The sequence below is a fragment of the Oncorhynchus gorbuscha genome, linkage group LG18 (genome assembly GCF_021184085.1).
Source record: "Oncorhynchus gorbuscha isolate QuinsamMale2020 ecotype Even-year linkage group LG18, OgorEven_v1.0, whole genome shotgun sequence".
NCBI lineage: Eukaryota > Metazoa > Chordata > Actinopteri > Salmoniformes > Salmonidae > Oncorhynchus > Oncorhynchus gorbuscha.
In genome coordinates, this window is record NC_060190.1 from 10128416 (window position 1) to 10151964 (window position 23549).

General features: G+C 42.6%; 1 protein-coding gene across 1 annotated transcript in view; it reads left to right on the forward strand.

The window, feature by feature from the left end:
* LOC124003913 (VPS10 domain-containing receptor SorCS3-like) overlaps positions 1 to 23549 on the forward strand; it is a 217583-nt gene that overhangs the window by 83487 nt on the left and 110547 nt on the right. The window contains exon 2 of the mRNA XM_046312563.1: positions 20147 to 20214. Coding sequence (XP_046168519.1) covers positions 20147 to 20214 — 68 coding nt within the window. The remainder of the gene's footprint in view (positions 1 to 20146; positions 20215 to 23549) is intronic.

Consider the following 23549-nt stretch of genomic DNA (forward strand, 5'->3'; position numbering starts at 1 on the left):
CAATGACTGGAAGTCTATAAGTATCTGCTAGCATGCTAGTGCCAAACTCCTAAAGTATCCATTTAAGAAAATAGGGTTTCATGGAAAGCATTGAGTGCGTCTGACAAAGAGAATAAATGTGCTCCCTAATGTAATGATGACCCAAACCCAGTGGCCTTATCTCTGTAGCATGCTGAAAACCAAGTAGCACAGCACACAGGCCCATGTGGACTGAATCACAGCCACTAATGAGACTTAGTAGTCTTAATTTGCCTCCCTCAATAGGACATCCTTTATTTTCTAGTCCACACTTAGAGCTATAAAGTTGATTAGACCCTCACAACAACAGGAGGCCTGATATTTAGGTATTTTGATGTGTAAATGGAGATAATACCAGCTTGTAGGATTGTGATTTGGGCCGGTTAATTGTCGCAGGCATGTTTTTTACATTTACATTTACATTACAGGTACTGTATATGAATTGTTCTAAAACACAATAAATTCATTCTTCTTTTATTTTTATTCAAAGCTTTATGTGTACTTTGAAAAATATTTCAAAACAAATTGGCAAGATGATTATAGAAAATTAAATGTATTTTTCAAAGTACATATACAGCTTGGAATAAAAATAAAGAATACTGATTTTTCATGTTTTAGAACAATTCATATACAGTACCTGTAATCTTTCGTTATTCAACACTAGTAAACCATACTTTCTCAAATTAGTATTTACGTTCTTTTAGCGCCAATTGTTCTCGTCAGCAAAGTAGAAAATGTCCAAGCTTTTAATTATTACCTAACCTCTGAAATAGTCACATTTTCGTTTTTTAAGTGCTCTATTGAGAATAAAGAAAAGCTACTTAATGTATACACATTGTCAAGATCCTTCAGGGTCCCAATCTGGTTAATAAACCCATGTTCCTCTCCTCTCCACGGCATAAATCTCAGATAGAGAGATGGAGAAGAAAGGAGCAGAGCTCTCACATTGTCTTTTATCATGCTGAATTTAATTGCTCAGTAAAACGTCTGATGATCAAAATTAGAACATGGGCCCATTTCGTTTTTTTCTTTTCCCCTCCAAGGTTGTGACCCTTTAGACTTCTAATTGGTTAATACATTAAGAGTCTCTCTAACACAGAAGCATTGCAACTTCACTAGATGACTGTTCAGTTAAAGTACTGTAAACATACCTGAGGTTCAAATTACCTTAATATAGAGTGCATATGTTCTCTTGTAGGACCAACACTTTGCTAGACAATTCAAGCAACCTTCTGTATCAAGGAAATACATGTTTTAAAATGTTCATAAGACCTTTAGTGCTCATAGGCCTACAGTTTGGGTAACCCCTATCTCCATAGCTCAATGGTGTATGCATATACAGTATACAGTTCAGCTAACCCTATTTTTATTTTGATGCTGTTGTGATGGATCATATATTGAACCTTGGTCATCCGCATGACTCAAGAGCAGACTGCCTAGCCTTTAGCTCCAGGGGCTAACTAATTAGTCTTTACTGGCTGTCCCCACTACACTGTAGGTATAACTGACCTCAAATCTCACCAAATCACCATAGCTCTTTCTGTGAATCTCCATTGTGATTGCCCTACAACCCCGCGAGCGTATCCCAGGCTCAGTCCGCTTTTCTGGGGTGACTCATCGGATGTGCCCTGTGAGGTCGCTGGATGACCATGGATTTCTGAATGAATCATACTATGCAACGGATGGCAGTCATATTTCTTAGGGCTGCCTGAGACAGGGTGATGCCGACTGTATATAAATGACCCATGCCAGACTTGAATTAGCAAATGGATAGGCCTTCAGAGCCCATGTTCAATCATGACAGCTGAAGTGACTTTCTGCATGACAGTTTTTCCATTTTACATCAACTGTATGTATATATTACCTAACATCAAATTGTCACTAATCTACAGTATGCTGTCCTAATAAGGACACCGTAATAATACTCAGTATAATATTTTTGTTTGATTCTGGCTTAGTTGTGTTTTTAAGAAGACAAAACAGCACTCTAATTGAACAATACATTCGATGACTAATATAATTAAATCTCCTAAATCCTAATTAAAAAACATTTTTTCGTTTTCTTATTCTCAACACGCCAAAATTCAACTAATTTATTTAATAATTCCCAGGTCTATTTGAACCAAAAGGGATCTTTTGAATTGTAAATATGGAGTTAGATATTCATTTTCTGGCATTTAAATAACTGACTGATTCGCCTTCAGGACCATGTCTCTCAGCAGCGGAAGATAATGGAAATGAATCTGTGACAGACAGACTATGTTACAGTAAGTGTAAGTGTATTTAACACGCAGTTTTCATCACTTCTGGCTCTGTGAATCGCTGACATCTCTCCTCGTTTACTCTGGAAAAACATCAATCGTAAAAAGTGCAGGGAGCAACAACTTGTTATGCAGGTGAATGAGGACCCAAAAGCGACTTGGCGAAAACAGAGTCTTTAATCCAGTAAAGTAAATCTACAATCATAAAGCATAATTCCACTCGTAATGACGAGAACCGACTGGAGACTCGATCATAACTGCAGGTTGCCTCGGGAAGGCACTTGAACGTAGCAGACTCAGACACCTGCTCACCACGCAGCATCTGAGGGAAACACGACACGACAGGGCGATACACAGACACAGCACGGTGAACAATAGACAAGGATCCGACAGGGCAGAAACGGAAAACAAGGGGAGAAATAGGGACTCTAATCAGGGGGAAAGATAGGGAACAGGTGTGGGGAGACTAAATGATTGATTAGGGGAATAGGAACAGCTGGGAGCAGGAACGGAGCGATAGAGAGAAGAGAGAGAGGGAGGAAGAGAGAAAGAGGGGAACGAACCTAAAAAGACCAGCAGGGGGAAAACGAACAGAGGGAAAAGCAAAATGACAAGACAAAATAAGACAAAACATGACACAACTGCCAAGCGATTCTCCAAAATGGCTGATCAATCATAAAAAGTCCCGCCAGCCACTGGATGGCGTCGTGGCTGGCGGGATGGTGGGAGAGGATTGGCATGGTAACACACACCAGCCGTCTACCACCAAGACACTGCCATATCAGGATGTTAATGCTGGCGGGTGGCCCCCGCCAAGTCGAGCTGCGTTATTGGTGGGCCGTATCACATTGAGCCAATGGATCACTTGGTTGATGGATGACAGCGACCATTCCCCCTGTGTCAACTGCTGAGGGAGAAAGCATATCTCAACGCAGGCCACTAAAAGGACAACATATTGCATTTTTAATTGTACCTGACAGATGTTATGACTCGGCACACTATCTGTAACACTCCATTTTGAAAAGGGTTATCTTCATTTTTTTAACACCTCCTCCTCCATATTGGACACATCAGTCTCCTGCACCAGGAAGGCGAAAGGAAGGTGACTGACAGGAAGATATTATGAGATGCCGCTCAGAGTTAATCAGGTGCTGTCGCCTCATCGTGTCACCTCTGAGGAAGATTCACAATGACACACATTGGTATGCCTGTGGTGAAGAAAGACTCCCTCCATTCTTCTTTCCCTCTCCTCTTCTGACAGGGGGGAAAAAAGAGAAACATACCAGAGCTGTGAAAAAGAGAAAGAAAAAGAGGAGAAGATGAGAAAAGAGTCCAAACTAATTCCTGTCCCTCACTGGATGAATAAAGTAGAATATGTCTCAGTCACCACAAATGGTATGTCAGTGGTTAAATTAAATGGAAAGGGCAAGTGTTTGGGATTTATTGCAGCGGGTAGAGGAGGTGTTCAGTCAGAGAAGATGTTTAGACCATTCACTTATCTTGCTACTTCTATTGTAGTATACTCTCCACTTATGGACCTTGTTCTTAGACACTAGTCTACTTATGTCTTCTACACTGATGAACACTGTGTATTAGACCATACCAAAGCCCCAGTATATCTCCAAACCTGGTCTCACATCACATCATCCTGCATTTTCTCTGTACCCTACTCCTTTACTTTCTCGTATTTTAGTCCTTTACTACTTTTAGTAGTTGTCCAATAATAATGTACAGTACTGTGAGAGACATTGAAGTCTCTGGCCAGAGGTTCACGGTTCAACGCTGAAGAGAGAGAAGAAGGAAGGAGATATCTCACCACTCAAGACTGGAGACAATATGGAGTCAGAGAGAGGGAGAGTGTCTGGGTCCGCCAGGCCTGGCTTGTGCTTTTATCCTTCTTCTTCAGTGTGCACGTTCAAACCCCCGCCAAGGATTCTCCTGGGCAGCCAGATAGCGTTTGATTCGCTTGACTTTCTCCTTGGGCTAGCGCCAGCCTGAGAGACAGTTGCACCATGGGAAGGGAAAAAGGGCAACTGTAATGTAATGCAAGAGAAGGATACTCTGCAGCTTGTGCCCTCACTGGAAATGTCAAACATATAGTGCAGGTATATGGAGCATTGACAGAACACTTTTGATGACACTTTAAATTAGAATTAAATTCACTTTTACAGAGTTCATGTTTGCCAGGGATTAGGGTTGTATTAGTCTGACTCTGATTTTTGGTGCTGTATAGTGAGCTCATATGTTTGTTGTGTTGTTATACCTAGCATTTGATCTATGTCTGTGTCTGATGAGATGCTGATTAATGAAGAGACATATTGGATAGAACATAATTTATGAAACCCTATTATGACAATCCAGCACAAATCATCATGCTTTGGTCCGACATGTCAGACCACCAAATGATGAAAGCATGTCTCCAGTTTGGACGATAGGGTACAAACTGGTCATGGTGACTTTAGTTGTGAGCAACAGCAGCTGTGACCCAGTCTCACCAAACGTCATGGTCTGGAAGAGAGTTGTATCTGTCCTAACACCAGCTGTGCATGGTTAAATGTTACTCTTTGGTTTCCAGAAAATATCCATCCAAAATGGCGCCGGGAAGAATCATTCTGTCCCTGTGAATCTACAGGGACATTGCAGCAATATTTAAGTTGTTATGGTTGCACTCTTCTATCGCTGGACTTTGAAGTTGAAATGGGAAAGTGTTTCTGACAGGTGACTATGAAGTGGAATGCCATCACATAAAGACTTCAGATAAGATAGAAGAATGCCGTATAGGAATGTGCCACATAATGGGAAGATATGGAAACCAGTGCATTTCTGTTGGTGTGAAAAGTAACATCTTCCAAATGTACGAAAAGCAGCAATTTCTCTTTTTTTTTATTTTAATTTTACCCCTTTTTCTCCCCAATTTCGTGGTATCCAATTGTTGTAGTAGCTACTATCTTTTCTCATCGCTACAACTCCCGTACGGGCTCGGGAGAGACGAAGGTTGAAAGTCATGCGTCCTCCGATACACAACCCAACCAAGCCGCACTGCTTCTTAACACAGTGCGCATCCAACCCGGAAGCCAGCCGCACCAATGCGCCGGAGGAAACACCGTGCAACTGGCCACCTTGGCTAGCGCACACTGCACCCAGCCCGTCACAGGAGTCGCTGGTGTGCGATGAGACAAGGACACCCCTACTGACCAAGCCCTCCCTAACCCGGGCGACGCTAGGCCAATTGTGCGTTGCCCCACGGACCTCCCGGTCACGGCCGGTTACTGCAGAGCCTGGGCGCGAACCCAGGGACTCTGATGGCACAGCTGGTGCTGCAGTACAGCACCCTTAACCACTGCACCACCCGTATTGCAAATGTATCTTTTTTTAGTTAAATGAAAATTAATATCGACTGTGTTGTGTATGTTTCAGGTGAATTTGTGTAATAGCCTATGACAGTGGTGTGATCAATCGATCACGTTTTAAAAACCAATAGCTATGATAGGTGAGAACTCTCTCACTGCATTTCATGGAAGGTAATTTCATTCAAAATCCAAACAGATAAGTACCACCTTTCCGGTTTAACGAGCATTCAGTAAATATACATTGATTTGAATTAGGCCTCCTCCTTGGCACTGTATAACTAACTCAACTCCCTTCTGCTGTAGGGAGAGAGAGAGAGAGAGAGAGAAGAGAGAGAGAGATGGCGTGAAGAGAGAGAGAGACAGAGATAGGACACGGAGAGAGAGAGGAGGGGCAGAGAGAGGGGGAGAGTGGAGAGGAGGAGCGAAGAGGGAGTGAGGGCTGTGGAGTGATAGACACAGGTGTCCTTCCTAACTCAGTTGCCAGAGAGGAAGGAAACCACAGGGATTTCACCGTGATGTTAATGGTGACATTAAAACAGTTACAGGGTTTAATAGCTGTGATAGGAGAAAACTGAGGATGGATCAACAACATTGTAATTACTTCACAATACTAACATAATTGACAGAGTGAAAAGAAACAAACCTGTACTTAACCTGTCCAAAACATGCATCCTGTTTACAACAAGGTAATAAAGTAATACTCCCAAAAATGTGCCAAAGCAATTAATATTTTTCCTGAATACAAAGTGTTATGTTTGCATCATGTTATGGGTATGCTTGTAATCGCTAAGGCCTGGGGAGCCTTTCAGGCTAAATAAGTAACTGAATAGATCTTGTGGTGGAATATTATATTCAAGTGAGAGAGACTTTTTCAATATCGATTATTACAGTAATGAAACCATTGAGTTGGGCTGAGAACCTACCCTTTACAGACCACGTGTTCCTTATATACAGTTGAAGTCAGGAAGTTTACATACACCATAGCCAAATACATTTAAACTCAGTTTTTAACAATTCCTGACATGTAATCCTAGTAAAAATTCCCTGTCTTAGGTCAGTTAGGATCACCACTTTATTTTAAGAATGTGAAATGTCAGAATAATGGTAGAGAGAATTATTTATTTGAGCTTTTTTTCTTACATCAGATACCCTGGTTCAGAAGTTTACATACACTCAATTAGTATTTGGTAGCATGTCTTTAAATTGTTTAACTTGGGTCAAACATTTCGGTAGCCTTCCACAAGCTTCCCACAATAAATTGGCTCAATTTTTGCCCATTCCTCCTGACAGAGCTGGTGTAATTGAGTCAGGTTTGTAGGCCTCCTTGCTCGCACACGTTTTTTCATTTCTGCCCACACATTTTCTATGGGATTGAGGTCAGGGCTTTGTGATAGCCACTCCAATACCTTGACTTTGTTGTCCTTATGCCTGCATTCCTTTGTTCTCAATTTCCCGCCTGAAGACATACCCTAATCTAACTGCCAGAGGCAAGGATATGCATATTCTTGGTATCATTAATATATATAAAAAAATATATCTGACATTTCCACCTGAATACATATGAACAGCTTATGGGCGGCAGGGTAGCCTAGTGGTTAGAGCGTTGGACTAGTAACCGAAAGGTCGCAAGTTCAAATCCCCGTGCTGACAAGGTACAAATCTGACATTCTGCCCCTGAACAGGCAGTTAACCCACTGTTCCTAGGCTGTCATTGAAAATAAGAATCTGAGTTGCCTAGTTAAATAAAGGTAAAATAAAATTAGCCTTTCACCCTGTCATCTCAGATTTTGAAAAGATGCTTTACAGCAGGGGTCCCCAAACTTTTTCCTGTGAGGGCCACATAACTTTTCCCTTCTCTGAAGGGGGGCCGGTGTCAGTTTGTAACAGAAAAAGTGACGATCATAGGGGAGCTTAAAATTTTTATTGTTTTCCAGAAAGCCACACATAACCAAATAACCCTTTCCAGGTTCTTTACAGAAAAAAAGTCAGGAAACAAATAATAACACTATTAATGAAATAAATAATAACTAAATAACCCTCTCTGAGTTCTTCACAGAAAAAACAGGAAATAAATAATAACTAAATAACTCTCTCTGGGTTCTTCATCGAAAAAAAAGCCATGGAACATTAACTTTCTGTCGTGCCATGCACAATCTTAACAGATAAAAGTTCAGCTCAGTTGTCAGAGCAGAATCTCTCTGACACATATGAGCAGTCTCTTAAAGTTCTTGTGTTCCTTCCTTATAATCCTTTTGTAGGTTCCAGTAGGCTTGTAGACACCGCTGTTTGCAGCTCTCTCTCATCAACTTCCCTGTGAAAACCACAAAAGAAGCAGGTTGAGAAACTGAACTAAGTGATACAGCACCTACACAGCACAATACATTTCACTACCAGTATGGTTGTAAAGATGGATTTTATCCCAGTAGATTTTATTATGATTATATTTGTTTATGCTCAGAATGACTTTTTTTTGAGCTTTTTCACTTGTTCCAAAAGCAGCGCTAATTTCACCTCAAATGCTTTTATGTGTGAATACATGTCGCAAATGAGTTTCCCCTCACCTTGTAGCTGCAAGTTAAGGCTGTTAAGTATTTCTGTCACGTCTGTTAAAAATGCGAGGTGCCATTTCCATTCTGGGTCGATCAGCTCTGGGACAGTTTTGTCTTTTAAATGAAGAAATGCGTTAATTTCGGGTAGCAGCTCGTAAAAACTCCTCAAAACTCTGCCCCGGCTCAGCCATCGGACCTCTGTGTAGTACAGCACATCTCCGTGCGTAGACTCCAGTTCAGACAGGAATTCTTGGAACTGCCTGTGTTTAAGTCCCTTTGCTCTGATGAAGTTTATGCACGACACCACAACCTTCATTACAGAATTCAACGCGTCTGGTGATTGTACTCGCCGACAGACTTACGGCATTAAATGCATCTTTCTTCTCGGGACACACCTCCTCCGCGACAGCATCCATACATTTCTTAACAAACTCACCGTCAGTGAAACGGATGCCTGGTTCAGCTGAGCTTGGCGTACAAATGTATTCTGCTGAGATAGTAGTCCACTTTTTAGCTTTGAGAGTTTGTCTGCTCGTATTTGGCCTTGCAAGCTATCGTACTTGTCTTTGTGACGGGATTCATAGTGTCGGCGAAGATTGTATTCTTTGAATACCGCCACCGTCTCTTGACAGATGAGACAAACAGCCTTTTCTTTGCATTGAACAAAAAAATTATCGTTTGTCCACTGCAGGTTAAATACCCTGCATTCTGAATCAATTTTTCTCTTACCTAACCTTTTCGCCATTATTCCGTTCTCTCTTTGACAGGGCCGGGCCTAGGATTTTTTTTCTGGAGGCCAAATAGGAAAAAAATTCGATAGCGTCTCTGGTATTGTTCAGAGGGCCGGGCCAAATGTGCTGACGGGCCGTATCCGGCCCGCGGGCCGTAGTTTGGTGACCACTGCTTTACAGCCAAAGCAAGACAAGCATTTGTGTAAGTTTATCGATAGCCTAGCATAGCATTATGCCTAGCTAGCAGCTGGCAACTTGGTCACGAAAATCACAAAAGCAATCAAATTAAATAGTTTACCTTTGATGAGCTTCTGATGTTTTCACTCACGAGACTCCCAGTTAGATATCAAATGTTCCTTTTTTCCATAAAGATTATTTTTGTAGCCGAAATAGCCCCGTTTGTTCTTCACGTTTGGCTGAGAAATCGACCGGAAATTGCTGCCAGGACAAATTAGATCCATAATATTTACAGAAACATGGCAAACTTTTTTGATAATCAATTCTCAAAGTGTTTTTCAAATATCTATTCGATAATGTATCAACCGGGTCAGTTGGCTTCTTAGTAGGAGCGAGAGAAACAATGGCCGCATTTGTCTATTACGCACATATCACTCTGAGAGCCACCAGCTGACCACTGACACAATGTTGTCGCTCACGCTCATTTTTCAAAAATAAAAGCCTAAAACTATGTCGTGACACGAGACACATTAGGGAAGCCATAGAAAAAGGAATCTGGTTGATATCCCTTTCACAGCTCAATAGGGATGCATTGGAACGCAGAGGTTTCTAAATAGGAGTCACTTCCTGATTGGATTTTTCTCAGGCTTTCGCCTGCAATATCAGTTCTGTTATACTCACAGACAATATTTTTACCGTTTTGGAAACTTTAGAGTGTTTTCTATCCTAAACTGTCAATTATATGCATATTCTCTTATCTGGTCCTGAAAAATAGCCCGTTTACTTTGCGAACAATATTTTTCCAAAAATGAAAATAGTGCCCCCTAGTTTCAAGATATTTAACTAATTCAGAGGACGCCCCCTGAGCACAGGCAGGAACCGGCGTCATGGGACAGACCTTTTCTATGTTCCAAATAAAAACCCCACCTGGGTTTTCCCACTTCAGACCAGCTTACCTATATAAACGAGAGGGCTAAGGTTTGAGATCAGAGGGAAATATGGTTTGAGTAGATTGCTAAATCTTTTAACCATCCCAAATGGTTAAACTCTTAGACTATTGATACCGACAGAATAAGAACAAGTCTTTGATATTAATTACTAGTCTGCAGCTAGGAATTCTGTATCATTGAAAGCGAAGACCGACAACCGCCGAAACAACTATTCTATAATGACATTAGCGAATGTTACCCTGAATTATCCATTCTAACCACGGCTGAGAGAAGGAGGACGGACAAACTCTCCAACAGAAACAAACTTTTCAACACACTGAGCGTAAATATATATACATATATATATTGATTGCAATTATTCCCAAATGAGTGAGCGTTCATGTGCCGCCATGCTGGTTTAGCCAACTAGGGCACATTCCCCTATCATTTCTTTGTAACCATATCTATTGTTTGTTATGCATTTCTGTGATTACTTAGTTAGTAAATAAATTATTTTAAGACAATTGATGTATGGATGACTCATAGTGAAGACGGTTTGTGCAGATAACCAACAATTTACGAGGTTTGGAATGAGACTAATGTGAGGTAAAGAATAATTCATTAATCAGAAGACTAAGTGATCAGATATTAAAATATCTGAAAGTTATATTAGGAAAATTATAACTTTGTAATCTGAATATTTTCCTTGGTGCCCTGGCTTCCTAGTTAATTACAGTTACATGTTTAAGTAGTTTAATTACGTAATAATAATTAAAGATAATTTTTGATAAAGATTCATCTTCAGTTTAATGATGCCAAAGACACGACAACACATATGTTTTCTTCTCATTCATTCATCTTCACAGGTTCCATATATGACGTAGGAAATGTTAGGTGCTCACATTAATTAACCCCTCGATGTGCGTTTCCAACAACTCTTGATGCATACACTTCCAGCGGAACTCAAAAATGTTTGTTTTCCTAGACACTGCTCTATAGGTATAATACTCTACACCTATCCTCAACAATTCCTTAGACTTCCAGAAATTATACACTTGCCGGATATTGTTCTAAAATAACATCCCAGTCGCAATACCATCCGTGATATTCTATGATTGGCAGTGATGGACGAAACCCCAAGATACCACTACATATCGAAACGTATTATCCAAATTGAAATCTGCTTATTATACACATTTCTTATCTTATTATCCAAACTCCAGATGAACCCTTTTTCCACACTCACACAACTCTCATTCACATTCATACAGTACTGTTCCCTAAACATACTTAACTAATTAGTTGTTTTCCACAATATTCTTTATAACGTGCAGAAATATTTTCACATTTCTAAGTCCTGAGAAAACACATTTACATCTTACAATACTAACCCATGGTACAGGATCTCATAACCTTAAAACAGAAGTAACTTCACAGTTGCGCCTTACTATTTTATACTATTCATTATAATGCATTCTCTAATGCATTCTCTAATATTTGTATAGCGCTTTTGAGTCCACACAGGGTCTCTCACCCACACAGGGTTTTTAACCCACACAGGGTTGTTGCTTTAGAGTCTAGTTTCCATCTAGCCCACATAGGTTAGGATGTTAATGTCAGCTGGCAGTCGCCTAAAAAAAAAAAAATTGTTTCCAGAAATGTCAGACCCTATTTATCTGTCTCTGTTCGGTCACCATAACCACCTGCCTGACACCCTGCACCAAGGTGGGCCACCAGTATTTTTCAGAGATAGATTGGGCAGTGTGATAAATACCTAGATGTCCAACGACGACAGCTGTGTGTGCCCAAGCCAGCAGCCAATCCCTTATCCCTGTGGGAATGTAGATGCACTCAGGAGAAAAGTTATTGATTGTAGGCTCCCTCTCCAGAGCCTGGCGGATGTCTACATCCATGACCCAGACCACAGGGCCTCTGACTAGTGAGGATGGGATTATAGGTACATTCTGGACACTTTCGCGAATCGTAGAGACTGGACATGGCATCGACCTTGGTGTTCTTTGAACCTTGGCGATAGGTCAGCGTGAAGTCCACCTTGCTTGGCGCATCTTCAGCCTCCTTGCTCTCCGTAGGTACTCCAGGTTCCGATGGTCATTGAGGATGACGAATGAGTCCTTGTCGCCCTCCAGCCAGTGTCTCCACTCCTCTAATGCCTCCTTTGCTGCCAGTAGCTCTCGATCACCGATGTCGTAATTTCTCTCTGCAGGGGACAATTTATTCTAGTAATATGTACACGGATACAATTTCTGTGGACTACCCTATTGTTGAGACAGAATTTCCCCCACGCCCACCTCTGAAGCGTCCACATTCACCCCAAAGGATATAGTGAGATCTGAGGGTGAAACGTCCCTTGAGTAGACGGAAGGCCTCGTCGGCTGCTGGACTCCACACCAACCTACAGGGACCACCCTTGAGGAGATAGGTGAGAGGAGCTGCGACGGAGCTGAAGTTCCTGATGAAACGGCTGTAAAAGTTGGCAAACATCAAAAACTGTTGTAACCCCCTTATGGTGGTTAGGAAGGGCCATGACCTGACCACATCTACCTTCTTGACATCCATTCTCACTCTCTTTGGGCTAATTTGGTAGCTTAGGATGGAGACAGCCTTCTGATGAAACTGGCAGCCTTGACGAACAGGTGGTTAGCCAGGAGGCATTCCAGGACTGCTTGAACGTTAGCGATGTGATCCTCCAGGGTAGCCGAGTAGACCAGGATATCATCGATATACATGACCACCTAGCTTCCGAGCATTTCACTGAACACCTCCATAATGAAAGCCTGGAACACTGACTAAGCATTGGCTAGGCCAAATGGCATCAACAAGTAATCGTAGTGACCAGACATCGTGCTAAAAGCCGTCTTCCATTCATCCCCCTCCCGGATATGGATGAGATTGTATGCACTCTGCAGGTCCAGTTTGGTAAAGAACTGTGCCCTGCGGAGCTGTTCGATGGCTGCCGGGAGAGGTTAATGGTACTTAGTGGTGATTTCATTGAGTCCTCTGTAATCAATACATGGACGCAACCTCCATCCTTCTTGGCCACGAAGAAGAAACCACGAACGTGCGGATAAAACCTTGTTAGCGCGCCTCTTGGATGTACTCCTCCATGGCCTGGGTCTCAGCCACCGACAGAGGGTAGATGCGTCTGCGCGTGGGTTCAGAACCTGCAAACAGGTTGATGGCACAGTCCTAGGGGTGATGAGGCGGAAGACAGGTGGTGCGGGTCTTGGAAAATACCTCCTGCAGGTCCTGATATACTTCCAGGATGTTGGGCTGAAGAGGACTCTCAACCGATGTGGAACCACAGGGGATGGGGAAGCAGGTCCTGCGGCATTCGGGCGACCAGTCTGTGATTCTCATCCTCGACCATGAGATGGTGGGGTTATGGCATTGAATCCAAGGGATCCTGAGGATGATCTTGTGCAGTGGTGATGAAGAAGGGGATGTGCTCCTGATGAATGTACTCCACAGTGAGGGTGAGTGGCTGGGTGAGGTGTGTGATGGTTCCGGATCCTAGTGGCCGATTATCAAGGGCTTGAACCGGGAAAGGAGAGGAGAGTGGTATGAGATGATGTTAAGAGAGGAGGCAAGGGTCTATTCAATAAAGTTCCCCTTGGCACCGGAATCCAGTAACACTGTGGACACAGTACATGAGGGACAGTCAACTAGTGTGATGGACACCAAAAAGAGTTTAGCAGAAAGTGATGAAGACGGAATTCTCCCTCCTGCCCCAGCAGGTGGAAGATCATGTGACCGTCCCTCTACTCTCATGGATCCCAGGTTGGAAAGTAATGGACACCACTGGAGCTGGTGCCCTCTTTGACCACAATTTCCCCATCTGTCTCCGTCTACATCGCTCCGCCGCGGGTATGTGTGTGACCCCTACCTCCATGGGTTCGGGCTCTGATCCAGTGTTCACTGAGGGAAGGAGAAAAGCGATGAGAGTACTGTCTTTACTTGATTTATCATTACATTGAAGACTTAGTTTTATCAAAGATCTGTAATTAGTATTATGCGATCAAACTGATTAATCATATAACTGTAATTGACTAGGAAGTCGGGGCACCAAGGAAATATTCAGATTACAAGGTTATATTTTCCTAACATAACCTTTCAGATATTTTAATATCTGATCCATAGTCTTCTGATTAATTAATTATTTACTTTACCTCACGTTAGTCTCATTCCAAATGTCGTAAATTGTTGGTTATCTGCACGAACCCAGTCTTCGCTATGAGTCATCCATACATCAATTGTCTTAAATAAGGAATTTATTAACTAACTAAGTAATTCACAGAAATGCATAAACAAACAAACAAAGTCAATACAGTTAGAAGAAATGATAAGGGAATGTGCCCTAGTGGGCTAAGCCGGTATCGCGGCTTGGTGGACAAAATGGGGAGTGGGGGTCAGCTGAGAAGTCACTACAGAGTTGATAATTATAACAATTGAAATGCTAATCCTTTGCACATGAACACTCACTCATTCGGGAACAATTGCAATCAATATACATGTATATATATTTACGCTCAGTGTGTCGTCTTGATCGCTGGTGAAAAGTTGTTTCTTTGGTAGAATTGTCCGTCTCTCTCTGTTGTGGATTGTTCAGAGTGACATTGATTCATTCGTTATAGAATGGATGTTTTGGCGTTTGTCGTTCTTCGCGTTCAATGATACCAAATTCCTAGCTGCAGACTTGTAACTAATATCAAAGACTTGTTATTATTCTGTCGGTATCGATAGTCTAAGAGTTTAACCACGTGGTATGGTTAAAAGATTCAGCAATGGTCTACCATTGTGCTCCCGTGATTGAGAGAAACATGGTCTGATGATAATTTCTCAAAGTTGGGTTTTATTTGGAATTGCAGAAATGGGGCTGTCCCAGGAGGCCTGACACTAACTGGGCTCAGGGGCGGTCCTCTGATTCAGTTAAACTCAGAAAGGGAATTGGTGTTTCATTCATTAATAAACAGTCCAAAATCACATTGTAAAATTGTGTAAACAGTATCGTACTCACTCATTCATCTTATACAACAATTAGATGTAAAGCTCATATCTGAGGCTATTATATAACAGCGTTATGGTAATGTGGCCACGCCGTCTCTCATGAGCTTCCCCAAGTTGTAACAAACGGACCAGTTCGTAGCTGGATTCACTGATCTTTTATGCTTTCTCCGGAACATGAAATTTGTTCGGACCTCAAGTTCTGTGAGGTGGAAGAATTTCCTTTGTTCTCTATGAAGATTCACTCTCTCTTATACTGTGTGGCCATGTGGCAGGGTCTTCTCCTCGGGAATTTACTACCGTTCTCTGACCACAGAAGCCTAATTGAAGGAGGAAAGGGAGAGGCAAGGGGAGGCAGGGAGAGGGGGATAGGCTTGCTTTGCCCAAAGAGGGCAACGTCATGACAGTACCGACTCTCCCAAAGTAGGTTATTCAGATGGATAGCCATCGAGAGGTCCAAGGAGAGGGGTGTCCAATCAGAGGTTGTCATCTCGACAGGCCAGTTCCGTCTGGACCTCCTCGCACATACCTCTTCTGAATAGCTTACGAAGCGCCGGCTCATTCCATCTGCTGGCTGCTTTTACTGTCTGGAAGGAGAGCGCGTACTCGTCAGCCGCCGGGTACCCCTGCCATAATTGGAGTAGAAGCTCACCTCCGTCTCTGCCCTCCTTTGGATGATTGAAGATACATTTGAACAAAGCCATGAACCCTTCATATGAATCCAGCTCCCCCTTTCCTCCCTCCCAGATGGCCGTGGCCCAATCCAACGCCCTCCTAGTGAGCAGAGAAATAAATGTGGCAACCTTGTACATCTCGGTTGTGAGGGTTCCCATCTGGTGCGCAAAGTAGAGGGAGCAATGAAGTAGGAAGCCATGGGATTTAGACGGGGTGCCATCATATTTATCTTCAAGGGACAAACGAGAATCGCTGACCTGAGCAGGTTGCTGAATGGGCTGTTTTGCTGGCCTCGCAGCTGACTGGTTGTACATGATCCTTCGCTAGTTGACGGCAATGCCTCCTTGGTATATTTGACACGTTGCACACTGCAAAGAACCTCTTCCATAGCCATTCCCACTTGTGCCAGCTGGTCGTGGTGTTGAGGAAGAAGGTATCCCTGCTTGTCAACGGATACTGTTTTCCTGCTGCTTCCACCGTGTGAGTCAGTATTCTGTAACAAAGACGCCGAGAGTCTAGAAGCAGGTGCAGATGGTACGTTTAATAAAACAACAAACATGGAACTAGACAATACAGCAGTAGCGTCTACACATAAACACATAAACAATACTGACTGGGGCAATAACCTAAGGTAGTGAGGTAAGGGAGTCCAAGTGTGATGGAGTACAGGTGTGCGTAATGATAGATGCCAGTGGTTACTATCGCGGTGATGTTGAACGCCGGAGGGTAGGAGCGGGAGTAGATGTGACATCACTTTGTCATTATGGGGTATTGTGTGTAGATGGCTAAGAAAACATATATTCAATGCATTTTGAATTGAGGCTGTAACAAAACAAAAATGTGGAATTAGTCAAAGGCTATGAAAACTTTCTGAAGGCACTGTAGCTAAATTCTAAGTGTGCAATCAAGTAGAATAGTTACAGGCATCTTTGAATGAGAAGAATCATTGTGTAAACCGGCAAAGGTCCCATAAAACCTCTCTAGGATAGGGGACGCTTGCGTCCCACTTGGCCAAAAGCCAGGGAAAATGCAGCGTGGCAAATACAAATAAAATTATATAAAAATCAAACTTTCATGAAATCACACATGTAAGATACTAAAGTAAAGCTACACTCGTTGTGAATCCAGCCAACATGTCAGATTTTAAAAAGGCTTTTCGGCGAAAGCATAAGAAGCTATTATCTGATGATAGCACAACAGTCAACAAAGAGGGTAGCATATTTCAACCCTGCAGGCGCTACACAAAACGCAGAAATAAAATATAAAACATACCTTACCTTTGATGAGCTTCTTTTGTTGGCACTCCAATATGTCCCATAAACATCACAATTTGTCCTTTTGTTCGATTAATTCCGTCCATATATATCCAAAATGTCCATTTATTTGGCGCATTTGATCCAGAAAAAAACAGCTTCCAAAATGCGCAACGTCACTACAAAATATCTCAAAAGTTGCCTATAAACTTTGCCAAAACATTTCAAACTACTTTTGTAATACAACTTTAGGTAATTTTAAACATTAATAATCGATCAAATTGAAGACGGGGTCTATCTGTGTTCAATACAGGAAGACAACAAACCAACGCTACTTTTCAAGTCTTAATCAGCAAATGGTCAAATACTGTAGGTTCCCTACAGTACATTTATGTTTTATTGCTTATTCTTTGACATGTGCCATGTTCCATAACGCCGCTACTGTATGGTTATTGCAACCATGATGCAACACTGTGGTCGCAATGCTGCGCCGGTTATCCACAATGACACAGACATTCTGAAGTGTTCTTTTTATTAGCCAGGCGTTTCCGGCATGCCACACTGATTCAACACTCCTGAGGGACTAGATATTCATTCAGTATTTTAAAAAAGCATGTTTAATTTAGTGTCCTTGTTACCGGCCACATAGCATTGACCCCGGCAATAGATACCAGCAATTCGCAAGGTTAATACAATTAAACTACTGACTGGCTTGGAGGAGAGATGAACTGTTTTCTCAAAGTCATTAGTGACCTATCATTAGCGCACCACAGAGCAAAATCAGCATTCAAAATTATGTTTGCCACTTTAAATTGGGTCTTTGTGGACATGGGACATTTAGTTATGCTAATAATATATTTTCGCCACAGTTGGTTAATTGCGAGGCAACAAGCTGACATATTCTTCCATGCATTGCAGGTCAATTGGGGTTTTCGAAGAGGGGAGAATGTTCTTGAAAAATGGCCACCTAGTGAAACTTAGTTGTTTACAGTTTGTGTCATCCGTATTGCATTGAATCCATTGTCAGTCGACAAAACAGGACCAACAAAGGTCAGCATTATATAAACAAACTTGACAATATGTTACAAGGACTTGCTGAAAGTTCAGCATTCTTTGCAACCGCCCCTCATTTAATGCTTTCACCGTTTGTATTTCTGTTGTTTTTGGGCGACCAAGGCATTTTCAGAGACATGATTAAGATTTTCATGACGATGATACAACCTGACAGGACAAAAGTATTCTCTGGGATTTCAGGTGGTGCCCCAGTTATTCAATGTGAATATTCAATTCATTCTGTCATGGAGGGGGACTGGTCCCTGTCTGTGTGGTGCCACCCCCTGGCAGAGGAGAGCGAGCTTGTCTGACAACATCAGACCCCTGCAGGATCCTCCACACACACATACACACTCTTAAGCAAGAGCATGCAAGAGCACAGACACACAAAATACCAACACTCCAAGAAAAACTCATGAATCCAATTTTCTTCTTCAATGTTCTTCTTCTTCTCTGTCTACATTGCCCTCTCTGGCAGTGCAATCTTGCCTGGCCCAAACCATCTGCTCACATTCTAAGGAGGAGGAGTGGAGCCCCGGGGTGGTGGCACCATCCCTCACAGAGAGCCCTCAGTGGCTCCCCAGGGAGGTCCAGGCCAGTCCTTGGGGCTCTTAAGGGCCAGCCAGGCTAGTGAAGCCAATCAATGAGCCTGTACACATGAACATCAGAGGTCAAGTCTAACAACTGGTGTTGGCTTTATTAATTTCTCCCTCCTGAGTTCCATATTCCTGATGCATATCTCTAAATGTAGTCAGGCAAGACAAATAGAGAATGCAGCGAAGTGACTCAAGTCAGGCTTGTCTATTCACTTTAAGGTAACATACGCTTGGCGCAAAGAGGGGGACACTAAGAAGTGACAAGTATGGAAATAAATATAAAGCCAGATTCTATTTAGTTTGTAGCGTAATATAACAAAGCGACTGCTGTGAAAATAGCATTTATTATGTAAAAACCCTCCCCTGTGCGCACTTTCAAGTCATCTGTGTCATGACAAAGGGTAAATAATTAAGGTTTGATTCATTCTGTTCCATGTTCTTGTATTTTAACAAATTCCAGCGTCAACCTCGGAGGTGGTAATGTAAATCGTTAATAACACTGTGAAAATCTGGCTGTTTATATAAAGACAGTGTTTTCTTCCCAGTATTACTCCTTGTTTGTCTCCTCCACAGACGGCATGTGTGCCCAGGCCGCATCAGTAGCCTACCACTCAGAGGAGCATACGCTGAATTCCAAATCAATCCCTTGGCCCTTTCTACCCACTAGAATCTCCTGTAGATCTAAGCTAACTGGATAGGTTTAAGCAGAATGGTAAAAACCTTTTAACAATTTGCCTTCTAATAGGCTGAGGGGGGAATTCAAATTTGACATTTCAAAGTGGGAATTGCAAACTTCATAAGCCTTTTTGAACATTAAATACACTACAAGTTTAACATTTCCTACAGGACAGCCTAGGGAGGAGTTGGGGATTTTGGATTCAGTGATAGATGTCACTTCAGGCTTCACAGAGTCAAAAAAGACACTGAGTTCTCTGGTCCTCTGTTTTGATATCAAATCTGACAACTGGGTCTCTAGAATATGGGTGGCCATCTTGGTCTGTGATTCACCCATCACCTTGTTCAGTGTGTTATCAAAGACCCCCTTCCCTCCTCTCTCTCTCTTTCCCGCTCCTCACACCGCTCAGACCAAAGCAATGGGAACAAAGGGACTGACTGCAGGATCATGCTTGTAAGGGGCCAAGCCTGACAGCACTGAGGGAACAAGAGAGAGAGGGTTCAAAGTGGACATACAGGCTGGCGTAGTGCCCCTTGACAAGTGTTGTATTGGGGACGGAGCCAAAGGGACATTCATAACATGCCAATGTATCGACAAACACCTTTTGTTGTTGTTAACGCTGGTTTTGATTTTTATGGAATACGTAGGTTGGTGTTCTTCTAAGAGAATATAGATTAGTTTGCCCAGTCTGTCTTGTCTTCTAAGAGAATATAGATTAGTTTGTCCAGTCTGTCTTGTCTTCTGAGAGAATAACCTGTGGCATTCTTAAACATTTCTGTTTATTATCTAATAGGTTTGAGTCATTTCATGGCTTATTACATATTTATAACACATGTTATGTCTGTTTTGTTTCCAGGTGATCCTGATTCTGACCAAACTTTATGACTTTCACCTGGGTAGTGTTACAGAGAGCACCTTGTGGAGGTAAGACAGTAGCCTTCCTTCAGCTCTCCCTCTCTGTCTCCCTCTCTGTCGCTCCCTGCCCTGACACATATTCAGATTCATCATAGGAACAATAGTGCAGTCTCTCTCCACTTTCTTTCTCTTTTCTACTCTCTCCCCCTTCATCTTCATCTCTCCATACCCCTTTTCTCTTTCCCTCTTCCTCACTGCTTTGTACAAGACTGCCGCATGCAAAGCAGCATTGCACTACTGAGCATTGGGCAGGGTGCCCCAGGTGAACGATGACTGGTCTCTACTCTTGTGTAAACTGACTCCATGTTTAACGTGATGTACCTTGGATGTACCTCTGTCCCCTCTGTTCACAGGGAGACTAGCATCAAACAACACAGAGTAACAACACAAAGTGCATTAAAAATACACTGACTGAAGGAGAGGTATACAAGTCCCCTTTGAGTCAATGGGAAGCTATGAGCATAACCACCGTCAAGATGTTTTAGTATCGGACAGGTTTTCTTCATTCATTACTTTAGCTGCCGTTTTTCTTGTTTTGCTTGTGGTAGATTGTAATAGGGACACAGTAAGAGCATGTGGTCCTTTCATGCAATTTGGTGTGTCAATACAATGAAAGTTAAATGATTATTGTGAGATTATAGTGATGCGGCTCCTGCGTGTGTTTGTGGGACCCAGATAGACTGTGACGTGTGTAGATCACTCTCCTGTTGAGTGAGTCAGGCTGACAACAAGGGAGAGAGAGGGAAGGAGAGAGGGGGAAGGAGAGAGGAACTCAGTAATTTTGTTTAGGATGTGGTGGTGGAGAGAGAGAGAGAGAGAGAGAGAGAGAGAGAGAGAGAGAGAATAAACAATGAACAGGCGTTTCCTAAATTACACATACTACTGCACCATGTTTGACTCCAGTACAGACTCCAGTAATTGGGCTTGTATAGATTGCCAGCAACAAGACACACTATCCAGGGTTCGGTAGGATAGTTTCTAAATGTAATCTGTTACAGTTACTAGTTACCTGTCCAAAAGTCTAATCAGTAACATAACTTTTGGATTACCCAAAGTCAGTAATGTCATGACTCTCCTGTGAAGATCTGAAGAATCAGATTACAGTGGGTCCGCTCTAAATCAAAAATCAAATGTATTTATATAGCCCTTCGTACATCAGCTGATATCTGAAAGTACTGTACAAGGAACCCAGCCTAAAACGCCAAACAGCAAGCAATGCAGGTGTAGATGCACGGTGGCTAGGAAAAACTCCCAAGAAAGGCCAAAACCTAGGAAGAAAGCTAGAGAGGAACCAGTCTATGTGGGGTGGCCAGTCCTGTTCTGGCTGTGCCGGGTGGAGATTATAACAGAACATGGCCAAGATGTTCAAATGTTCATAAATGACCAGCATGGTCCAATAATAATAAGGCAGTTGAAACTGGAGCAGCAGCACGGCCAGGTGGACTGGGGACAGCAAGGAGTCATCATGTCAGGTAGTCCTGAGGCATGTTCCTAGGGCTCAGGTCCTCCGAGAGAGAGAAAGAAAGAGAGAATTAGAGAGAGCACACTTAAATTCACACAGGACACCGAATAGGACAGGAGAAGTACTCCAGATATAACAAACTGACCCTAGCCCCCGACACATAAACTACTGCAGCATAAATACTGGAGGCTGAGACAGGAGGAGTCAGGAGACACTGTGGCCCCATCCGAGGACACCCCCGGACAGGGCCAAACAGGAAGGATATAACCCCACCCACCTTTCCAAAGCACAGCCCCCACACCACTAGAGGGGTAAAGTGACTGTTCTACTGGATGTCATAAGGTGAATGCACCAATTTGTAAGTCGCTCTGGATAAGAGCGTCTGCTAAATGACTTAAATGTAAATGTAAATGTAGAGGGATATCTTCAACCACCAAGTTATCATCCTGAGACAAGGCCGAGTATAGCCCAAAAAGATCTCCGCCACGGCACAACCCAAGGGGGGGGCGCCAACCCAGACAGGATGATCACATCAGTGACTCAACCCACTCAGGTGACGCACCCCTCCCAGGAACGGTATGAGAGAGCCCCAGTAAGCCAGTGACTCAGCCCCTGTAATAGGGTTAGAGGCAGAGAATCCCAGTGGAAAGAGGGGAACCGGCCAGGCAGAGACAGCAAGGGAGTTTCGTTGCTCCAGAGCCTTTCCGTTCACCTTCCCACTCCTCTACAACACCCTTTCTCTCCTGCAGAGGAGGAGAGGGGTGAAGTTGGCCGTTTTATGACGATCGCAAATACCTTGTAGAAACTCTCCCTTTGGGTTTTGCAGGAGGAGGGAAAAGAAACCTACTTTTACAAAGAGGTTCCTCCCGCCAAAAAGCTGACATCAAAAGGTTGAATAATGAAACAATACTTCTGTAATGCAAACAGATGGAATAGTCTGTTGGTACTGAAAGAACAATTATGTCAGATCAGTTGTTGTTTGGGATCTCATTAAGGATGGTATAACAACATAAATGTATCTCTGAATGTGTATATTTCCCAGTCATCAGATTTACAACTGAATGTGTGGAAATTATATGATTAAATATGAAACTATTTGTGAGAAGATGAAATGTGATGTTAGGCTTCTAAATGAAAATTGTTTTTCATATACAGTTGAAGTCGGAAGTTAAATACACCTTAGCCAAACACATTTAAAATCAGTCTTTCACAATTCCTGAAACTTAATAATTATTTATTTCAGATTTTATTTCTTTCATGACATTCCCAGTGGGTCAGAAGTTTACATACACTCAATTAGTATTTGGTAGCATTGCCTTTAAATTATTTAACTTGGGTCAAAAGTTTCTGATAGCCTTCCATAAGCTTCCCACAATAATGTAGCTGAATTTTGGCCCATTCTCATGACAGAGCCGGTGTAACTGAGTCAGGTTTGTAGGCCTCTTTGCTCGCACACGTTTTTTTCAGTTCTGCCCACAAATGTTCTATATGATTGAGGTCAGGGCCACTCCAATACCTTGAGTTTGTTGTCCTTAAGCCATTTTGGGATTATCCATTTGGAAGACCCATTTGCAACCAAGCTTTCACTTCCTGACTGATGTCTTGAGATGTACCTTCAATACATCTACATCATTTTCCTACCTCATGATGACATCTATTTTGTGAAGTGCACCAGTCCCTCCTGCAGCAAAGCACCCCAACAACATGATGCTAACACCCTCGTGCTTCACGGTTGGGATGGTGTTCTTCGGGCTTGCAAGCCTCCCCCTTTTTCTTCAATCATAACGATGCTCAGTTCTATTTTTGTTTCATCAGACCATGTGCAGTTGCTTACCGTATTCTGGCTTTTTTAGGGTGGTTTTGGAGCAGTGGCTTCTTCCTT